This window comes from Nannobrachium achirus (genome assembly GCF_963921795.1).
Source record: "Nannobrachium achirus genome assembly, chromosome: 10".
In the NCBI taxonomy this organism is placed as follows: domain Eukaryota; kingdom Metazoa; phylum Chordata; class Actinopteri; order Myctophiformes; family Myctophidae; genus Nannobrachium; species Nannobrachium achirus.
In genome coordinates this window covers 29,646,889-29,670,541 of record NC_137819.1, presented here as the reverse complement: position 1 = coordinate 29,670,541, position 23,653 = coordinate 29,646,889, and the positions used below count along the sequence as shown (strand labels likewise).

Genomic DNA, 23,653 nt, shown 5'->3' with positions numbered 1-23,653 from the left:
CTTGTGGCATAGGCGTCATTATTTTAATGCATGTCACTATACTGTAGTAGAGAAATACATTTGTGTGAATATCAAAATACTGTCAGTAAGGTTAATTTTGCCATTATGCTACATCTCATTTTGATATATATCCTTCTGATGAGGATTTTGTACAGTTTAGCCGTACAGGTTAAGTGCAACTGACCTCATCCACGTAAGCAAGCTTTCTACTGTCGGTGCTTGATGTTTTGTTGGACAAAAAAGGCGCTTCTAAACACTTTGTAGTAATAAATAAAACATGTTTTCTGATACATTACGTACTGTAAGACGTTTCTCGTGGACCTGTCTGTGTGACGTCTTTGGACACACGGTGCCATTCATGTCACTTATAATTAGGTCCTTAAGCCTGATTAATCCTTCGTCATATGATGGTATCACACTCCAAAAATAGCCAATCTTCAAGCTCACAACCGCAACGTGCTGTGGGCTGCTACTTTTGTTGCACTCACGACACCATCGCACGACAGAGCATAGACTAGACATTATCTGATCGAGACAAGTGAAAACACTTTCCAAGGGCCTGCGTACAGACAACCCCCATTATGAAAGAAAATAAATAATTAAATATTATAGTACTCACATGCACAACCACACAGACATACACCAAAATACAACAAAACACTCAAATATCACATCTCCTATGAACCATATATTCAGCAAACTATTCAGCAATTCAAACAAAGTTTCACATCATTTTCATTGCTATGATGACAGGTGAGTCATCGGCAACAACGCACAATTTGGTCCCTGAATTTGAGCCAAAAACAATCACATGGGTATGGTTAGTACTGTAGTATGTGCAGATAATTCAGTGTTTCACTTTTTCCTGTAATGTTTATTCTTTTACATTTTGGGGTTAAAGATTGCAGTAGGCCAACAGTACCACCAAGAAGAGTAAGTAAGTGGAAAGCGAATAGAAACCATGTCAAATTACAATAATAAAGCTGTAATAATAATAATAATTCTCACTGGTAATTATTTCAATTCTTCAACATTACTGTTGCTACTGCCCTGAGCAAACACTGCCCTCTTCTGTGCTGTGTTGGTACTGAAGGTGAGTGGAGTCAATTACATAACAACAAATTATGGTGAATATGATGCAATCTTACTGCACAAATTTAGGTGAGAAACTTCATATCAAATATTCGCCCAAATCATAGCAACTCTTATGGCTGTGCGTTAAGGTCTGGGTCATTCTGATCTACGCCATAAGAAGAAAAAAAAAGTAAAAAAAAGTAAACTGGGCTAAACTAGTTCTTGATGATAACAACCTAATATATGTAGATAATGCAGTAATTAAAGCTAGTATGTGAAAAATACTTTGGCATTTCAGCCTAAAACTCTCCATTGTGGGTCTGGTGCAAGTACAGTATACTACTGTAGTTTATTAAAGGGACTACACCATGAATTTAAAAAAAAAAACGTGTTTTTTGGTCTTCCCAGTGTCTCTTCCAGCCCAAAAAAAACCCCCAATTCATTAACTCTAAGCCTTGTCTTCCATTTCATTGATTTTCTGAATGGGCGTGTCTGAACGGTACTCTTTTGAATTCTGCCCTCAGTCACCGGTACTTTTTGGGAGGCTATATTCTATTGAGACTATGAGGTGGGCGGGGTAAAGTGGTGCTAAAATTGGAACGATACAGAGAAGATTAGCATGGTGCCATGCTAAAATTGGAACGATACAGAGAAGATTAGCATGGTGCCATGGTATCTTCTCTGTATTGTTCCAATTTTAGCCCAAATACAGCGCCCCATTGCCAACAAAGGGCATTTTGGTATTGCATCTGAAATGGTTTGGAATTAGAGACAGACAGAACATGAAATTCCAATATCTGAGTGGTTGTTTAGGCTAAAACCTGTATAAAACCGTATTATGGACCAATATTTATATAAAATATATATTTTTAAAAGCATGGTGTGGCCCCTTTAATCCAGGGAGGGACGCTGTTATCTTGTTGTCCATATTTTTGCTGCAATAGGTAGTAGGCATAAAAGTAAATATAATTCTTAAGTTGTTCTAACCAATAGTAGGTAACACAAACTGTGGTGTACCTGGGCAATATAAGTCCTTGATAACGCCTTCTTTCAATAGGTTTACTATTGAATGTGTTTGTCATCAATGACCCCATACATTATTCTATACAGAGTGACATCGGTTAGTCTTTTGAAATCGACTTCAACTGTGGCTATTGGGAACGCTAACTATACGTAATACTGGATTAATATGGGTCACACTGGAACATTATCATCACACACTGTGCTAAAAGAAGGCAGATCAATTTCAGTGCAATAGATAAGGTTAAACTTAAGGAACATGGGTTAAAATTAAAATAAATAAATGGCAAGAAACTAAGGAGGAGCCATATAAAATGGCTGTGACAGCAGCAAAATGTATTTGATCTTCTCCAGGGAACTATGGCTTCAACCACTTTCATCCTGGCATCCCTATTTTGGGAGTGTCAATATAGGTGACATTTTTCAACACTGGTTGACATATAAAGAAAATGGTTGATCTACAAGCTCGCTACACGTTGCAGTTCTTCTGAGTTAGAGAGTGGATCATCGTATATATGTGTATGTATGTATACATACATTATACAGTATATATACACACACATACTTTGTTTAATATAAGCTTGAGGAATGTATGGCACTGCAGACAATGTTATTAACACTGGCGGGCCATGGAGTGATGGATTCTAACGCTTCATTTATACTTCATTGCATGGCCGCATTGCTCAGCGCAATTAACAGATTTTCAAAAAATAGGTTTTTCATTTGAGCGATTGTGCGCCCAAGTACAAATTAGCATTTAGGACTCACAGACAGTAAAGCAATTGTTTGAATATCACAGCAATTTTAATTCAAGCAGCAATGCAAACAAACCTTTTCACTTCAGTTGAGACCCAATCTCTCTCATTCAGTCTGTATAATGATTATGTTAATACTGATCTAATGCTGACCAGCCCTGAAAGAAACTGCCCAAGGCAAATTCAACCAAGTGCACATACACTCAGTATTTTAAATATGATGGGATTTTTCCCTCCTATCTTAGACCCCACCTGTCACATAATTGGCACGCAATGAAACTATTTCAAAAATACAAACTGAGAATGCTGCAGGGATGCTGGTAATATGATATCCTTTGTGACTTTCAACTGAGGTGTCGTGTGACCACTCAGGCAAGGGAGTTCCAACATTTAGAGGAGTGCAAATTCAAAGCCAAGTCTCTGGAGTATGTTAGTACTGGAGTATAACTCTGCAGAAGTTGTCAAACCACTGAACAGAAAGTAATGGCCTCGATAATCTGTTATTTTAGGTGTGAGAACCTAGCCAGTTGGTGAGGCTGACGTTAATATACTCAAAGGCGGTTTTGCTGATGAACATCGTTGTTAGTTCACTCTTGTGAACCTTCTCTGCCCAAAATGTTGTTCTCACAGCGGCACCTAAAGTGCATTGTGACATGGTACCATGAAATCATCGCAAATAATTACAGGTCATCCTTCTTGCTTCCCTTCACTTGGTTAAAAAAAAAAAAAAAAGGAAGAAAAGAGAGATTTTCCAAGTGCAACAGAAAGCCTTCAAGAGTCAGTGGAGATTACCACAAAGGCATCTGGATGTCCCAGGCAGGGCTGTTGGCACAATGACAGAGCACTGAGAGAACTCTGGAGACACCTGGAACATGGCTTTCAGTCTGGGATGTGGCATCGCTACAGAGTGGCTATGGATCTTGCCCTCTTGTCCAGCGAGTGGTGTGCCGTCCCATGGAGAGGAGAGAGGCCTGCACTGAGTTCCCTTTTAAACAGCACTGGGGGAGCGCTGATGATTGTTGCAGTGATAGAACAGAGACACCAGGGGTCTCTTTCTCTCCTGCATTGAGGCCCAACTTTCAGAGCATCCCCACCTTCTCTTTGCCCATGCAAATCAGGCCATGCCCTTTCGATGCTCTTACGAGTGAGCAACCATAAGTCTCTCACTGACTTGATCCGTGGCTTAATCCACCACCTCTGCTCACCTGTATGGGTCCTTCCATTCATCTGAGTGTGCCCTTGAAGTGGAACTTCACAGAGTGGCCATGACGCGCGAGAAGGAGATTATGACGGAGAAGGTAGTCTGTCCAACGCCGAATACCAGAGCCTGCAGGGGGGCCATGTCCTTCCCCGTCACACGGTACACCCCTGCCACAGCCGCGCCTGAGGACAAAAAGAGACACACATCAAGTAAACAGAGCGGCATTTCGCACACAACTGCTTGTCACTCAAGACTCATCACCATGACCACAGATGAAATGCACAAAGAAGCTAAAACTGCTTCCTATTCGTCTGTACATCTTAGCACCAGGAAGCAAGTGTTCTGCACAAAAGCCATGGTGTTTTGCGTGTGAATATTTAAAAAGGAGCGCCATTTAAAGTATTCATCTGCTGCTCCACACAGCCCGTTGGGGGTGTGATTGAGTGTCTGCCCACACGCTGTGTTGACTCGCCGCTCTTCCTCCAAGTGTTAGTCACGCCATAACACACAATATGCCATTTGGACAACATCGTGAAATGGACAGCCAGAGAACCCCCTCAAGGAAGCCTTTTGCTTGATTTCAGAGTCAAAACACAGAAACGTCATTGACAGATGAAGCAACCACCCATGATGAGCTACACTCTATAATTGTATGTTTCTATTGTATAAAATACCCTACAAATAAAAGGTGCTTCACATGCAGCACAGATATTATGATGCATGATTATGAGCAGATGCCGTTTAGACGATGATGGAAAGACAGCTGCTGTTTACCTAGCCTACACAGGAGGAAATGAAAATTTCCACTTGCACACAAAATATCTCAGAATATAATGGCTGGATTGCCAAGGAAATTGCTGTGAACAAGAAAGCTTCCTAGTGGTTGAACCCTAACCATTTGAGTGACACCACCATGACCTTTCGTGCAAATAAAATCACACCCGTGTGAAGTGGAGCTGTGTGTGTGTGTCGCAAATGTGCGTGGCCTATATGGGGAGATGCGTCTTGATCCAAGGAATCCAGGGAAAAAATAATTTTAATTTTCCGATCTACGGTTCAAGAGTTACGGGGCAAAACGTAAAGTGGGCCGTTATAGCGCCACCATGAGGCCGAGTGATGTAATTATTTTTCGATTCATTCTTAAAATCATTATGAATCTCCTCTCCGAGGTTTGAAACTGTAGCTCCTATGGTTTACGAGAGAAAAATACTTGAAAGTGATTTCTTGCATTGTCCCATTATAAGTCAATGGGGACAATTAAGCGTCGTTTTTTGCCGATTACGTCGGCATGGTAAGGCGGATCGGAACGAAAGGTAATAGAACACCATTCCCGGCCGAGCCGCACATTTTGATGTATATATTGCGCGAGTGGCGTAAATGGTGCGGCACTAGTTACGCGCCGAAGTCAGGCTACATACACACAGACACACACACAGACAGACACACACACAGACAGACCCACACAGCCACGTATAGGGAGCTGCACACAGCTCCAAAAAGTACCTTTATCAGAAATGGAAATTGTTATCATTATCAGAAGATTTAAGAATGAATTACAAATTAAATTGTTGCGTAGCTTTCTAGCACAACCAAACTTTTCCTTTACCTCACTGTTGCCTTACTGACCTGTCGGTGGAAAGTAAGTACATTTACTCAAGTACTGTACTTTTAATTCTTTTTTTTTCTTTTTCTTTTCAATTTTAGATGCTTTTACTTCTACTCTACTACATCTCAGAGGCAAATATTGTACCTTTGAGTCCACTACAATGCTTTGGAAGCTTGTGGATCTGCTATTTTCGAAAAAAGTCTTGACAAATATTAAAATTACTTTTTCACTTTGGTACTGTAAGTATATTTTGATGCCAATACTTTTGTACTTTTTAGCCAAGTAACATTTTGAATACAGGCCTTTTATTTGTAACTATTTTTAAATCTGTGGAACAGATTTTAGTAAAGACGTGCGTTTGTGGTGAGACATTCAGGCGACCTAGGCGACCTATTTGCCTATTGGCTGTCCCCATGTCACATGGTAACCGAGCTAGTTTCATGATTGGGAGCGGCCTTGCGCTGTTCTGGCGCTGTTCTTCTTCTCGAGTTTGGAAAAAAATGATCCGTTCCGTTTGTCACATTGTCATGATCGTAAAACTATCTAGTTTTAACGTTCAGAACGTTTTCTTTTTGGACAATAAAAACATTGACAGCCAGGGGGAAAAAAATCCATGAAGGACACGGAATGCAATAGTTCACTCGCCGTTGGAAAATTGACTTAATAGACTATTCTGGATGTGTGGCTAACGGCTAACGCTAACGTTAGCTAGTGCTAGCTGCAGGCTAACGCTAGCTAGCGCTAGCTGCAGGCTAACGCAGGCATGTTATACACAATTACTCATGGAATAAAACGGCGACCCAACTCGGAATGCAATCGTTCACTCGCCGTTGGAAAATTGACTTATTAGACTATTCTGGATGTGTGGCTAACGGCTAACGCTAACGTTAGCTAGCGCTAGCTGCAGGCTAACGCTAGCTAGCGCTAGCTGCAGGCTAACGCAGGCATGTTACGTTGTTGCGCACGTAATACATTCACTTCAACCTCGTGTTGAGCAGTTAAACCTATTTGCTACGTACGTCTACAAAAACGTTCTTATTTCAAAGATAAAGTGCTTACTGAAGTCTCACAGATGTCACAGTATGGTACGCTCAAGCAGAATTACCCGTATCTTTCGTATTGTTTAATAAACAGCATTTTAATCCGATCAGACGTCATTTTCTGTTGTTTTTCAGCCATGCGACCCCATCGGTTGCGAGGTGTACTGCACTTAGATACATTAATACCTTTTTAAGGAAACGACGACCGATCGGATTAAAATGCTCCTCTTTAAATAATACGATCATTACGGGACATTCTGCTGGAGCGTACCCTATGGTGACATCCGTGAGCCTTCACTAAGCAATTTATCTTTGTAATCTGACCGTTTGTGTAGACGTACGTAGCAAATTGGTTAAACTGCTCAACAGCAGATTGTGTTGAATTCACGGTTGGCGCAGCGTAGCGTCTTTACATTTAGCCCAATAATGCTAATCTACAAAGCAATAACTGATTGATTGATTGAAGAATTTATTAGAAGTTTGCAATAGAAAAAAGTACAGTTTCATGACAGTACAAATCACTGGTACAAGGTCAACTGGTGACTAAAAGGAGATCCTAGAAAGCCGAGGCTTATTTCCACAGGAACCACACTTTAAGTATCTCATATAACATTGAAAGACAGACGGATAGAACATAGTACTTTATCTAACTTTAACTAAAGTTTAAAACACACATAAACCACTTTAGCCCTATGTTATACCAAGGCTATTTGAAAATAGCCGATCTACAAGCTCACAACGCATTGCGGTGCGACGCGTTGTGAGCTTGTAGATCTGCTATTTTCAAACATTTTGTACTTTTACTTTTGGTACTTTAAGTACATTTGGATACCAATACTTTTGTACTTTTACTCAAGTACATTTTTAATTCTGGACTTTTACTTGTAACAGAGTGATTCTACATTGCAGAATTGATACTTTTACTTAATTATAAAAATGTAGGTACTTTTTCCACCACTGTGTAAACGTTTGTGTTCTCATGCCAATAAAGCTTCTTTGAATTGAAGATTGAATTGAAGATTGCTCCCCATGTGGCGGAGTACACAATAATGGTAAATAAAGTAGCTTACTCTAAAATAATCCATCCATCCATCCATCCATCTTCAACCGCTTATCCAGCATCGGGTCACTGGGGTAACAGTTCCAACTGAGATTTCTAGAGTTCCTTAAAGGGCCTACACCATGCTTTTAAAACTATATTTTTTGTATAAATATATGCTCAAAATTGAGTCTTAGACAGGTTTTAACCCTCAAAAAACACTCTGACCATTCTTTTTGTTTGTTCTAGCTCTACTATAATGAGGCTCTCCAGCTGCAATACCAAAACGGCCTCTGTTTGCTCAGGGGCGCATCTAGTGGGGTTTTTCCAGAAAAAAAAGAAGTTTTTTGAAAAAAAAAGTTTTTTGAAAAAAAAAAGTTTTTTGAAAAAAAAAAAAGTTTTGAAAAAAAAATGTTTTGAAAAAAAAAAATTGAAAACATTTTTTTTTTTGACTCGGGAAAACGGGAAAACGAGAGTGACGTCACTCTCGTCAACTCTCAGAACAGCACTGTTCTGAGAACCCGTGGAAAGCTTTTCATCTCTGTCTGCCCAAAACCAGAGAAAGACACAACGGTCAGAAATAGGACTTTGTGAGGATAGAAGGTGCCAGTGGGACCCCAAAAAAAGGTTTTAAAATAGAAAAAGTGAAAATTCATGGTGTAGGTCCTTTAATAATAATAATTAAAATAAACAATACTAATGATTATAATTGCGACCGTCAGGTCGCAGTTACTATGAAAACCTCCACCGCCTGTCTGTCTGTCCGTCAGTCTGTCTGTCACGTCACATCACACTTTTTTGCCCCTATCCATGTGAAATTTTCCACACACAATCCTTGTCTGCCAATCCACAACCTCCACCCTTCCAGGGACCCCCGCAGCTCCAGGGACCCCTGCCAAATTTTTTAAAACACATTTTTGAATACTGCTCCTACAGTTTTTGCCCTAAAATCACACAAATCGCTACACAGTATGTCTACACTTATCTCATCGACATGGATCTGTCCCATATAGCGCCACCATCAGGTCGATTTTTTAACACATTTTTGGACCTAAACTTTTTTTTTTCTACATTTTTTTTTTTCAAACTTTTTTTTTTTTTTTCAAAACATTTTTTTTTTCAAACTTTTTTTACACTAACGTCAACACACCAATCCACAGATTTTATATTGACTGTGTGTCAATTCTTGTTTATAAAGCTATTACTACTTTTCCTTTAGAGGAAATCATATTTACATACAGACAGTCAGTAGGCTTCTCTCCCTCTCGCTGCACATTAATAATAAAGCCTCTTTCTATTCATGGACCGGCTCTGTGATTGAAAGTCATTCATTACAGCTGTGCCCTCGAGAGCTCCTGTCCTGTGGTCGGATAGATTTAGGTCTGTTTACACACACTGTAACCAAACTGTGTTATAGCGGCTGTCACTGTGCAGCAACAACAGACAATGGCAACCTTAAAGAACCATTCTGTATAGAAACAGACCATTTTTATGTTGAAAACTATACGTCTACAATAGTTAACTAACGGCCAGACTACACCAGAAAATGTGCGCACGCGCGCTGTCCGTGAAGATACTTGCGTCCCGGGCTACAGCAAGGGCGCACCGCATGCATATTTGTGCGGGTGAGTCGGCTGGAATAGAATCGTCTATTGATTGATCCTATTTTTAGAGAATGCATATCCAGGGCTCGTGCTATCCGTGCGCCTGGCGTAGCCACTATCATTGATATACATTGGATCTTTCCAAACGCGTTGTACACGCGCACTCTCCACGCAGTAAATTCTACGCAAAGACGTGCGTGAAAAGCCTTGGCGTAGTCCCGCAGTCAATGTTTCCTTAAACATCATTGCACCGTTAATAAGTAATGTTTGCGTTTAATTTGTAAATCAGTCTTTTCTCCAGGGACTATTTTTGGCCATACCTTTTCAAATAAATCAGCATTAAAGCACAACAATAGTTTCACAGAAAATAACCACTCAATTAAATTGAATGTAGTAGCCAATGTTTTAGTGCTTATCAAGCATTAAGTCTCTGTAAGTTGACTTCTGTTGTCCAATGGCTTCCTCAAAAATTACACAAACCATGGTACTGTATGCTTTGGAAAATGGTTGACACTGACTCAGCAGTAAAGTCAAGTATACAGTGAGTCGTAGTCAATAATGCAATGCCATGGGGCGCCTGGTGGCCTACTGGTCTAAGCGCATACCATATAGGCAATGATGCCTGGTGGCGTTGCCGGTTTGATTCCCGATCCGGAAGACCTTTACCGCATGTCTCTCCCCATCTCTCCCCCCGTTTCCTGTCAGTCTACTGTACTATCCAATAAAGGCATAAAAGCCCCAAAACAAATCTTTAAAAAAAAATAATGCAATGCCACACCACCGGTATGGTCTTTTATGGAAAGAATTGAAAGGATTGGGCAAATGGAGGTATACATTCACACATCCAGAACAGATGTTGACCACTTGACCATATACTGTGTAGAATGAGCTGTAATGAAAATAAATGCACACTAGTATATACTCTCGTTTGCTGAATTTATTGTAGTAATATTTAATAATTTCATCCTCAAACCTTATTTAACAATCGCCTGTGTTTACACACAGGCAGAATGCCTGGGGTGGTGGGGTGAATCCATGCCTCTGATTTTGATAACTCCCTCTCTAGTCATTCCTTTTTATTACCAGCAGGGATATGTTTGATCCCTGCTTCTGGTCAGAAAATACCCGCATTTCCTTACAATAACTGAGCAACAACATTGCCCACTTCACAAGTGTCAACCTCAACCTCCTCCCCAAGAATATTCTATTCTATATACAAGTCTAATTTCTGATCAACTGTGCAAGTGCGCAAACGATGGAGTTTACATGTTCAGGACCCATAGAATCAGACGGTAATGCCTGTATGGAAATTGAGGCGCAAAAGTGTGCTAATTGTAATAGTTAGAATAAACAATGAACCTTAATGTATGCTACTAGCAGCCATAGCATATTTTATACCATAATTGAGAAGTCCCCAATACACCAAAAACAGACATGTAAACACACACACAAAGCTTGCTACTTCGTCTCTGGAAATGGTCGATTCTCCCATTCGCTGCACGCCTCACACCTACAGTATCTTGATTAAGCCATCCTCTTAATCTCTTTCTCTCACTCGCTGTAGTAACTCATACACAGCAAATACCTGAGGGTCCATTATTACACTTCCAGTAAAGTCACTGTAAATTGGATTCATCTTTATTGTGTATATTCCTTTTTGCTGTGTGGTTCTAAGCACTGTGACCTCAGACTAAAAACGGGGTGAGGCAGTACCAGGGGTGTCGCACCAAATGCTGGGCCCCCATAAATGTTCTTCATAGGGGGAGGGGGTTTAACCCATTTAGACTGGGAACGCATTAAGCGTTATTTTGTGCTTTAACTATTGAAAAAATAGCAGATATACAAGCTCACAGCGCAGCACCGAGTGCCGCGCTGCGAGCACTCGCCCCCCTTGAGACGCCCTTGGTTCTAAGCACTGTAACCTCAGACTAAAAACGGTGTGAGGCAGTACTTACTGGTGATGACCCCTCCAGAGAGGGAGGCCAGGAAGCCCACGCTGACCAGCACCAGGGTGATGAGGCGGCCCCGCTTATGTCGCTGTAGCATGACCAACATGAGCAGCCCCATGGCCCCATGGACGAAGAGCGAGGAGAAGAGACACCACAGGAACACCCAATACCACATCTCTGGAGAGGAAAGCAGGGGGAAAAAACAACACAGCAGAGCACAGACAAATTAGACACAGCTCAATTAGACACAATTTGATCTAATGGTGGCTCTATAGCAAAAGGGTCACCAAAATCAGCAGGGTCCATCCTTTGGGGAACATCAATGTGCTCAGCACGTTTCATGGCAAGACATACATTTCAAACAAGACTTGGAATATTCTCGGAGACAAGACTGACACTTGGGCACGATTTTCTATGGAAAAAGGGCAACTGCAGACTTAAAAAAAAAAAGAAAAAAAAAAAGAATATATATATATATATATATATATATATATATATATATATATATATGTTACAGTATGTTTGGGTAACTCAGGACGTTCATTGTAAGAGCGCTTGTTTTGTCGTTCACCACACACCAATCACCACCAGATGGCGACGACAGCCATTCACTAGTGAAGGCGCTGACGTCACTCGTTTGCGACTCTCTTTCTTTATTTACTAGCCTAGCTCGGCAGTGTTTAGCCATTAGCCATTAGCCATTAGCCATTAGCTCCATTGTAGTCACTTGGACAGGGCGTTTATCGTGGGCTTGCCCAGGCCTTACTGCCTGGGCATAAATATAACGATTGCATTCACCACGGCTTCGTAACTCGCGCGGCGCTCCGCCGGCCGCGCGGCCCTGGCCCGCTCTTCGCGGCCACTCGCGCCAAGGTCCGCTGGCCTTCGCGCCGCTTGCAATGTCGTGGACAATCGAGCGGCTCCGCCTGGAGGACGTTGTTGTGGCGACCGCTTGTTCCGCCCCGTGCCGCACGGCGAGTGCTCCGTTTCTCGACCGTACTGTTTCTCTAACAAACCGTGACATATATATATATATGTTACAGTTAGTTTGGGTAACTCAGTTAGATTGGGGTAGGAGCGCTTGTTTTTGTTCACCTGGATGTCCCAGTGGTAGAGCATTTGACTGCATTAGTCCCACGCTGGTGAATGCTACTATGCCTAAACCTTACCCTAAACCTAACCCCAATCCTAACCCTAAACCTAACCCTGACCCTGACCCTAACCCCAAACCTAACCCTAACCTCAGTAAAACTATGCCTAAACCTAACCCTAATCCTAACCCTAACCTCAGAAAAACTATGCCTAAACCTAACCCTTATCCTAACCCTAACCTCAGTCAAATTATTCCTAGTTCCCGGAAGGAGGCGGCGCCTGCTCCACCTTGTGCACAAAAACGAGCGCTCCTCTTCTCAATCTAACCGAATCTCAAACTAACTGTGACATATATACACACACACAGTCTCTGATCATTTCAACCTGGCGGAGATAACACAGATAAAATATACGGTATATATATATATATGTATTTAAGACCATCCATTCCGAATTGGATTTTAAACGGCAGAATTCAGCTATTGTTTTCGTATTAAGAATCCAAAATCGTAACTGAAAATAAAAGCTGATTATTCGCCCAGCCCTACTTGCTATTTCCCATTGCTGCTAAAGCATTCTTTACCTGTAATACTGCAAAATTAACTTTTTATCTGCTAAACTGTTTTTTTAACCTGTATTTCTTTAATCTTTATTCTCTTAAAATGTTTATTATTTTACATCCAGTATTATCATCATTATCATGTTTTTATGTTATATTGTTGTTATCAGTCTTGCGGAACACGATGCCGCACAAACTGCTTGTACCTGTATGTGTAAGTAACAAATACAAACCCTCTGAAACTACACAGCAGTTTCAGAAAGGAAGGCCGAGATGGTGTTCAGTCATCATCAATAAAGTGGAGAGAGAGAATTTCAATAAAAATGGCAACAACTTTAACTAAACAACTTCCCCTTGTGAAAAGGGGAAGTAGAGCAGGGGTAAGGGCAGCTATGTATAACTGCTCATAAAGAATGAGATTGTTGTCGGGGGCAAACACAGACAAGCTACACAACAGAATTGGAAGATATGACATCAAAGGATACACAAATGTACTTTTAACCACAGTCCTTTTTTTGTATTACCCCCAAAACGGTGAACTTTTACAATTCAGTAGAAACATTAAGCAATGACAATGAGTTCCAGTAAACACCCATTATCTCTGACAGCACATCAAACGGGCCTGTTCAGCTGTCCACCTGCCCATCTTCTCACCTCTTTTTCTCAAATGGATTTCTCAGAAATTGATTACTGGGTACTGTAAAAATGATTACCAGAATACAAAATCATAGAGAAACTAGGCTAGACCCAAGTGGAGCTCGCTCGGCAGGACCTGTTTTAGAAGTATATTCACGTTCTATCTGTCCTCCTCATCCTCTTCCCCATCACCTCTCTTTCCCTCCTTGTTTCGTGTGGGCCACAGGCTCTTACTGACAGACTTTGCATAAAGAGTCGTAGCCAGTGAGAGGCCCTGCTTGGCACCACTCACGCTGCCACAGCAGGGAAATGCCAGCTGGCTATGAGAAGATTATTCAAGTCATGGACTAAGGTTTTGAGGTTAAATTGGACGAACAGTAAGCAGTGGAATGCCATGTACTCGCATCAACATGACTGATGCTTGACTTTGTTTGTTGCATGATGGAAACATATGCCATATCACTGTAAATCAATAAGCCCTGTTCTCCTCCAAGGTACATTTCAGACCTAGCGGGGAGGGAGCGTGTTAGCATAGCCATTTAAACTTGTTCCATAATCCAGTGAGTGCCTTCCTCAAGTATTGATTCAGCCATCAGCTGTCAAGCCAGGCAGAGAGAGATGTGACAGCATCTCTCTCTCTCTCTCTCTCTCTCTCTCTCTTTCTCTCTCTCTCTCTCTCTCTCTCTCTCTCTCTCTGTCCAACACAACGCCTCTTTGTTCCGTCAGATTGGCTGAAGCCCAGAGTGAGATCAAACTACTGAGACGGGACACAATGGAAGCTCCTCATCTTATCTGCCACCACCATCTTCCTATCACCAACACTAATCTCGCCAGGGAGGAGAGAGATGTCCGAGATCAGGCAGGAGATGGGATGATTTAGTAGATATAATACAAGGATACTAAAATTACAAGCGAGAGAGAGAAAACGGATAGGCTAGAGAAGTTAAACAAAAAGAAATGGGTATAGTAATGTTTATAATATATTTGCGGTTTGACACACAGTATCTACCTCAGTAACTAGTATATTGATTCACTCTCATCTACGTAGGCATAATATACTGTATAAATATGTTTGTGCCCGTAGATTAGAAGGTTTGTGACACAATGCGCTACTTTATCAGGAGACTACAGGTGCATAATCGTATAACTATCCTTGATCATTCTTAACTTTAGTTATAATATACTGTTGATAATGTGCTTGCATAGTACAGTATTTTCCTCTTCATCATACAACCTTATTCCCAGAATTTAATCTGTTCCTGTACTGCTTTGTCTGGCCTGGCTAATGTCTGTCGTGATGACCCATATCTTCAGGCCACGTGTATGTTTGTGATCTCTGCAAATGTATATCTCATTCTTCAAGCTTGTGCTTGCGTGCAGACGGGTAATTCAACAGAATAATCATAGCTCTTGGGATCACAACAGAGGTCAACGTAATTCACAACAGATGCAGAGAAAAATGCACAGACAGAGACCCAGAAAGAGACAGGGTTAGAACGAAAGAGATCGGATAGACAAGACAAGAGGTGAAATGCTGCGTAAGGCCAGAAGTGAGAGTGTGGGCATCTTGCCAGCAGACTCCAGTAGATTCCACACAGGTGCTGGCTTGAAACAGGCTGGTCATCTGCCACACAACTAAGTCCGGACGTATTTACAGAATCCTCTCTACATGGGAACCAGTAGGGACACAGGGGACATGTCCCACAAACCCCATCGCAATCGCACCACATGATCACACCATATGACCAATGTCCTGTGGTGGATCTTACAGGACGGTGTAAAAAGGTGTGTGTGTGTGTGTGTGTGTGTGTGTGTGTGTGTGTGTGTGCGCGTGCGCGTGTGTGTGTGCGTGTGCGTGTGCGTGTGCGTGTGTGTGTGTGTGTGCGCGTGCGCGTGTGTGTTACAATAACTCATTGGTGTCCGACAAGATGATGTGAGGAGGTGATAGGTGCATGTAACTGGAGTGCTTAAGGATAGTTCCACAAAGTGGTCACGTCCGGCAGTCAGAGGGCAGCATTAATTTCCACTAATCCCCCACTCGTTGTGTCTGATAGTACAATATGTTATTGTTGTTTAACATGGTATAGATATCATTCTCAGTGTTAAAAGTCAATGCCATGATGTTTTGATCTGATAACTAATGCACGAGACGAGAATCTGCCCCACTCCAGGGACAGAAAGATTGACCAGCGAAATGTCAAAGTGTCCCGGACACTGGATAATGAGAAACCAAAACATTCTACATCCTTGCTTCTGAGTTCACGAGACTCAGTCACAACACCATCTCATGATCCATTGTTATGTTTAATTGTCCAATCATAATGTGACTAATGTATTTTATGCTGTACACATTCAACTATATATGTGGAATCATTATGCTTTGTACTCAGAGAGCTTACGATGGGTGATTTTGCTATACTGTACTTGTACAGTACTTTGAACTCTGACTAAACTTCAACACAAAAACGCATATTCTCCGGTGTGGTCTCATTCATTGTGTGGAGTATTTTATTATGATTGGGGAAAACTGTTTATCCATGTGGAATATGATCCAAAATTCCATCAAATGGCCCATTCGATTGCCGGATTAGCTCCGAGGAGATATTGGGGACTCAACATTGTTGGACTCATTTTGTCTTCTCCGCTGCTAGAACCAGTTACGGATTTCTACTGATTTGACGTTTATGGATTCGATACAGCTGGACAGTTTGTTTTGGAATCCCACTTCGTTCATCTCTGCTAGTAACAACCAGCCGAGGATATTATCAGACGTTTCCCCTGACTCCCACGGAGTAACACTGAAAGGACTCCCTCCACGTTTTTTCCTCCTGAGCGCGGCACAGGAAGGCAGAAAACACCTGCCGAAATCTAAACAACCTTTTTACAAACGGAACAACACCTTTGAATTGAAGCGTCTCTTCAAAGCTTGGAGAATGAACTGATAACAGCTTTAATGGCTAAGATAGACAATGAGGAAATGAAACAGGTTGTTTCTAGGTGCCCCACAATTGCACCATTTTTGCCCATATGGAGAAAGGAATTCGGATATGATGACTCTCTCCCACATCAACATATCGATAAAATCTCACAACGGTCTGAAGAAAGCCGAAATGGAGGCAGCCAGGGTTGGCTCTGGCACAGCGTTCCACACCAGGGACCGGACACAGACAGTTTCTCTCACAGAGACTTGAGAGGCGGGCTTCATTCTCACACACTGTCCTAATTCAACAGAACCCAGGTCATACGTTTATACCTGCTGTCTTAAGAGTCTAGCTAGCTCTTAACACAGCTGCATTTTTATTGTTTAATGTTTTGTAGTCTATTGTTTTATCGCTTTTCGTTGCACGTTTGAGTAACAGAATAAGGACTGCGGTTTCCTGTTCTGAGGACATAGCAGACTGTTGGTCACAGATTCATGCTTGTCCATATTATTAGTTGGTGTTATTTAGCACGAGACTCCAGTTTAGTGTTGCCAGGACGAAAGTTATTTCTGTCCTGAAGGAAATCTTTACACGATTTTGTTTAGTGTACCCAGAACAAAAGCAATTGTTCTGAAGGGAGAATCTCTTGGCCAGTGCATAACCCAGCCACTTAACCACATAACAAATCGCGTGGTTATTTTATTAATAATAGCTGTTTCCAGCTACTTAATCACATAAGAAATAGCGTGGTTATTTTAATTGGTAGATTTCCTTTATGTTCCAGAACAGAACGTTCTGACGGAAATCTTCATGCTTTACGCTTACACGTCTTCGTTTTCGTCTCAGTCTTATCTTATTTTATTGATTTTTTTTATTTCCGTCTCAGGCGACTCTGAGATGTTGAATACAGGAGCTTTTTATCTCAACGCTCCCAAGAACATTTTTAAGAAACATGACCATTCAAGCTATAAAAGCCCCCTGCTCCGAGAAGCAGTGTTTTTATCGTGTAAATCCTGGACACACACGGATGAGATGTTACAATCTAAACCTAGAACCTTTTTTTTTTAACCCGGACCTCACATCACTCTGGAAGATCATCGGGAACTCCCATTTACCAGCAATACCTAAAACCTTTCCTGGAACATTTCAATGGATATGTGCGAAGCTGACATTATTGCCACTGGATGTGTTGCTGGATACCACTGGATGTTCAAACCTCATTAGGAAGGAACAGAGGACGCAAACCATGTTTTCAAGATGCTGAAGGGCTTGACAGAGCCCCCCCCCCCCCCCCCCCAGCCGAACCTGGCTGGCATTGCCCTTTCACTCACAATGCGATGGGACGCGTTGTGAGCTTGTAGATCTGCTACGTGACTGTCATGGATTACAATGTCCCGAAAAGAACAAACGCTCTTTTGACCCTGGGGACGCCCGAGATAATGGTACTATATATTTTGTTTACTTTTGACTAAGTACGACTTCTGAGAGAGAAAAAAAGAAAAAAAAATCAAGTTCTGACTGACAAACCCATCTGTTAAATGTTTTTGATATATTGTCTGTCTAATCATCTCTAATCCAATTTTCCTCCCCTGGTTACATTTCGGTTTGTCTATTATGAAAGCAGGAAAATCAAACCAAGTATAAAGTGAGCGGTGCTGCTTCTGTGTACAATATGGTACAATATGTGCTTGGCTTATGCTGCTTGCTTGCTCAATGCCTGCTGCTCGCGTGAGCTGCTTACGCTGCTTATAGGCTGGCACGGCCTATGTGTTATTATTGTTTTATTTTGGGAAAAAAAACTATGAGGGGATTGCTGGAATTGTTTTTTATTTCATTTTTCTTATTTTTACCTTGAGAGGCCACGAGCCGATTCAGTTTCTGTGTGACCTTGCTCTCTCTTTCTCTCTCAAAAATGGGTTTCATTCGCTCTTGTTCTGTATAATCTACTGTTTACATTCTAATACAGGGCTTGATAACAATGTGCTGGGGTTATATTTGAATCTGTCTTGGGTTTTTCTCCCTCTGTATTGTGTTCTAACTCACTTGCCTGGTTTGCAAAACTAGGAATTATTTACACATATGACTGTCTCTCCCTCTCTCTCTCAAAGGGGATCTCATTCGCTCTTGTTATGACTACACTCGTACTGATAACAACCAACGCTTGGGTTTATTTGAATGTTTCTATGTCTTAATAATTTTTTTCTTCCCATCAATGACAGGTGGGCTTTATTTTATTTTAGGGGACAGGACGGACTAATGACATGGCAGAACAGGTATAGTGGAACTAACTCCACTAACTCGCTACCAACTTAACTGACTGATTATCAGTGACTGACTGACTGACTGTTTTATTTCAATTTTATTTTAACCTGTTTAATTTCATGACTGTTTATTTTATTTTAACCCATTTTCTCCTGTCCTCCTGTTTTGTCGTGAAAAACACTATTTCCTGTGTAACAACTGAACGTTGTTCTTTCAAACCACATCTTATGGACATGAACCAAAAACATTTACTTTTACCATTCTTAACACATAAACTGCAGTATGGGTTAAGGATGGAAGAGGCCTAGCTCTGCTTTACTCAACCTTTAATTTCTCATGTTGGTTTATTTTTGGTAATACTTTATCCTCTTTACTTGAGTAAAAGCAGGCTGAGACGGTTCCAAAAACAATTTAGATGGCTGGGCTCCATTCAAACCTTTCCAGTCAAATTCCACAATTATTACAACCCTACTGGGCTTATACGGGATTACACATTATGGAAAAGAAAAAAAAATGACATTATGATTATGTTATGTATTTTTATTATTATTATTTTACTTCTTTAAAGTCTCTCTCTCTGGGACACTTTCAGTAGAGAGCCTTTCAGCAGGCCTCGCTAACTATTGTTTTGGGAAAACCTTATCTTGTTATGATACACTTCCCCCCTCACAGGCCTGGAAGCTCACTCTAACTCTGACAGTGAGCAGAGTCATTGTCCTTTACTGTACCTCGGTACCCTACTGTACCTCGGTACCATCTGTTTCTCATTTAACCATATTTTAACAAATTATCCTCCAAACAAAACAATTTTTGTCACACCCAATATTTTTGGCTGTGGCAAACGGGAGGGAATGTGTTTGGAGAATTAATATTTAGAATTAATATTTTTTCATTTAATTTTATTTCTTTCATATTTTCATTTTCTGAATTCATATTTCATTTTCTGATTTCATATTTTCATATTTCATTTTGTTTTCATTTCATCCCATTTAAATATATTTCACCTTATTGAAGTTGATTCCAATCCTCAACAGGGTTAATCTGTTTCCCCTAACAGAACAAACTGACACAACTTGTGTCCTCTTTTGGTGATGTATCTAAACATTTCAATTTAATTTCTATATATAAATACCTTATTGCCTTACATTATGGATTGATTTGTCCCTGTCTTTTCCCTTGTCTTACAGATAAAGATATTTTGAGATGATAATTGAGAATGAGTTGACAGACACATACTTCACTGCATGTCTGTCCAAAGTGGAAATGTCAAAAAGGATGATTGAAAAATCCATATGTATTTCGTGAGTATGAAACTGCATCACACACGTTTTCCCGCTGTAAAGTTTTCTTTAAGACCTTGACTCGGACAAAAGCCAGTAAGGAGGAATAGACAGTTGGCTTTAAGGCGGCTCCGGTTTGACACCTCACTATAAATGTCCCCAACCTGCAGGGACAATTAAGACCACTGATTACCTAAAGGTAACCTCGGAGGTGTACGAATTATGACCGCCAAACGGCTGATTTTCGGATGCTGTCTAAATACATTTTGAATGCTTTTGTCTTTAACCTAAATTATGGTAAAGAGTCAAGTTCGTCTTGTTTTGACTAAAATCGGCCCCAAATTGTAATAACCACCCGGGAGCGTGATGCTGATGTGTTTTTATCTTGCTTGACATGGATAATTTCCAATCAATCTTGGACACATTGAACCTTTGTAAAATACATATATATAATAATTAATAATTAAGACAATAAAAATCTTTTACCTCTACTTTAAAAAAAAACAAAGTTCAATTATGATATTCTGACTTAAATACCTTTGGAAAATATACAGTTCTTTTGACTCTCCTCTTAAAATCTATCGAAATGTTTTTGATTTAAACTGTTCAACTATTATGTTCTGTTTCAAATACTTAAAAAAAAAGGTTTAACCCATGTTTTCTTCCCTTGTTGTTTATGCTGCCTTGACATTTAACACTTCAAATGCTATCTCAGGAGGGAATTGATAGTACAATATGTTATTGTTGTTTAACATGGTATAGATATCATTCTCAGTGTTAAAAGTCAATGCCATGATGTTTTGATCTGATAACTAATGCACGAGACGAGAATCTGCCCCACTCCAGGGACAGAAAGATTGACCAGCGAAATGTCAAAGTGTCCCGGACACTGGATAATGAGAAACCAAAACATTCTACATCCTTGCTTCTGAGTTCACGAGACTCAGTCACAACACCATCTCATGATCCATTGTTATGTTTAATTGTCCAATCATAATGTGACTAATGTATTTTATGCTGTACACATTCAACTATATATGTGGAATCATTATGCTTTGTACTCAGAGAGCTTACGATGGGTGATTTTGCTATACTGTACTTGTACAGTACTTTGAACTCTGACTAAACTTCAACACAAAAACGCATATTCTCCGGTGTGGTCTCATTCATTGTGTGGAGTATTTTATTATGATTGGGGAAAACTGTTTATCCATGTGGAATATGATCCAAAATTCCATCAGTGTCGACATGCTGCAAAAAAACTACGAATTATATTATCATTCCCTGATAAGAAGTCAAAGTTTTCGGTGAACCACAGCCTGATAGGATATCAATTGGAGAAGCACAGATAGGCTGGTATGATGCCTGCGTTCAAAGAAGGAAGGCCATATAAAACCATATAAAATCTCATATATCCTCGATTGACCTCATCTGAGGCACCTTGTTGGGTTGTCTTTTCACCTATTGGTAAAGTAAACTATGAGGTTGAGGTGGAACAGAACAGTTAGTAAATGTGGATGTCAACTCTTCAGAGGTCTTCCTCCGCAGCTCTGCTTCCGCAAACATATGTGCACGTCAGCTTTCTGCTGAATCAGCATCATTTAACGTCCGTGTTTCTCACGGTGTCAGGATGTCAGTTCATAACTCATGAAATTTGTAGTGTACCGGCTATTGCCATTATATATGTCCATCTTCACTCAAATTCCAAGCATGAGAGGAATAAGCTTATCTTGTGCTTTTATGACAAACTGATTCTTGTTGTTATTCAACAGTGCATCCGTTTTAAATGTGATTTACCATGTAACGTTTACAAACATTCAGAAGTTGTCATGTGACAATTGCAATGATTTTAAGTAACACAGCCATGTGTGGATGGCGGCTACGAATCTTGTTGAGTCATGTCCATGATTAAAAAGTCTGTGTCGACTCTAGAGGAGGCACCCTATATCATCACACAAGTTGACACATTACTAAATGGCAATGCGTTATTAAGCCTTGAGTTGCAAGCAATTTACACTAGGTAGTCTACACGCTAATTAAAACCTACACTGGTGGTACATACAGGAACATAAGCCAAAGACATAGGTACCCTAATACAAACGCCACAATCAAGTTGTGGAGCCCTAATATTATCAAATCAATATTTTTAGAGTCTAGACCTGATCTAGACACTAGACAGAAGGCATAGAGTTATGGGAAAGGGCTCTAATTACTCTCGATTACAACACTGAAAGACAAAGGGAAACGAGGCCGTGACTGAAACGTAAATGACAGCACTTCGTTTACTTCTGAGCCAAGCGCATTCACGCCGTAGAAAGATTAATTAGCCGCATTTGTTATGATACTCATTCCATCTCCTGACTCTTCACACGCATGGACAGTGGAGTGGAATTTTTACTCTCACATTAGACCAATTCACCACTGGGGGCTGATGTAGCTATGCTGAACCTGTCCTTTCTTGGTCTTATAGCCTAATAAGCCTGTGTATTATTTCAATATTGTGTTATTCAATATGACAGGATTTTTGTGCATATTGTAGGGCTATTGTTCCTAAAACGGACCCGCAAAGCAAAGGTGACCATGTCCCATATTATATCCTGTATAGTGGGTTAGTAGATAGATTATGAGTTGTGTGCAAGACATCTGAACACATGAAATGCTGCAAACAGTAGGCTACATTGGAAGCACCTATTAGCCTATTCTGCATACCTGTGAAGTGTTGCAGCGTCCTGCCTTGCACCCAGAGGCTCAGCACTTGCTGCACCGACAGATTAACAGAATAATCCCTCATGTTTTCTGCCGCCACTCAGTGCCCGTGCCGCCGCCGCCCGGGTTCGCACCCCTCTGTATCGAATGGCTGTATCGTGGCTTTAGACGCAGCAGACATGGAGGAGGGGACCGGGGTGGCATGTGGCGGCTCTCCCCCCGGCGCGCTCTCCTCCTCTACCGGTGCCTCTGCTTCGGCTTGACGTCCGTCTCCGCTCGGGGAAGGGAAGCGACGCCGGCCGCTGGTCTGCTCATCGTCGGTCGCAGCCGCGGCTCTATGGAGGCCATGATGATGATGAGGAGGAGGAGGAGGAGGAGGATGGCTGGCCTGGCAGCGAGAGCAGCAACGCACACATTCGTCCTAAATCGGCTAGTCTCGCTTCAGAACCCTTAAAGGGCCCGATGCCCTCTTTAAAAGGGGGTTACAGCCATGAGTGTATCCTCAGAATATTGAAGCTCCACTCGAGAATGGAAAACAAAAGAGATAAGACAGAACATTTGCGCAGAAAATAAATCGTTGGAAATGTTTTGTCTTCAAATTGTTAAGCACTGGCAGCAACATAAATTACAAGATGTCAACTAATTTCTATATCATTATGATATGATAGCTTATTGTGACTACTCTCATCTGTTTGGACAGGTAAGATTTTGTGAGTGTTAAAACCGTTGTTAAAATGAACAGAGCCATTCATAATTGTGAGTTATAGGCAGCCTACTATCAGGGCGTTGTCTGTGACGTTGGATGGATGCAGGAGCTGTCCAATGTGCTGATTCGCTCTGGTCTCGTGACTCGTGTCACCCCAAAACGCCTGACACAGACACACACTTGAAATATGCATGATCTGTTGA

At 41.1% G+C, this 23,653-nt stretch overlaps 1 protein-coding gene across 1 annotated transcript; it reads right to left on the bottom strand.

Annotated features, from left to right (window-relative positions):
* Positions 1–4,101: 4,101 nt before the first annotated feature.
* On the bottom strand, positions 4,102–22,829 carry tmem170b (transmembrane protein 170B; the record flags this gene model as incomplete). Its single annotated transcript, XM_080735164.1, has 3 exons — positions 4,102–4,232; positions 11,295–11,465; positions 22,748–22,829. The coding sequence occupies 3 exons, from the start codon at positions 22,827–22,829 to the stop codon at positions 4,102–4,104; spliced, it is 384 nt and encodes a 127-aa protein (XP_080591290.1).
* Between the last annotated feature and the right edge of the window lie 824 nt (positions 22,830–23,653).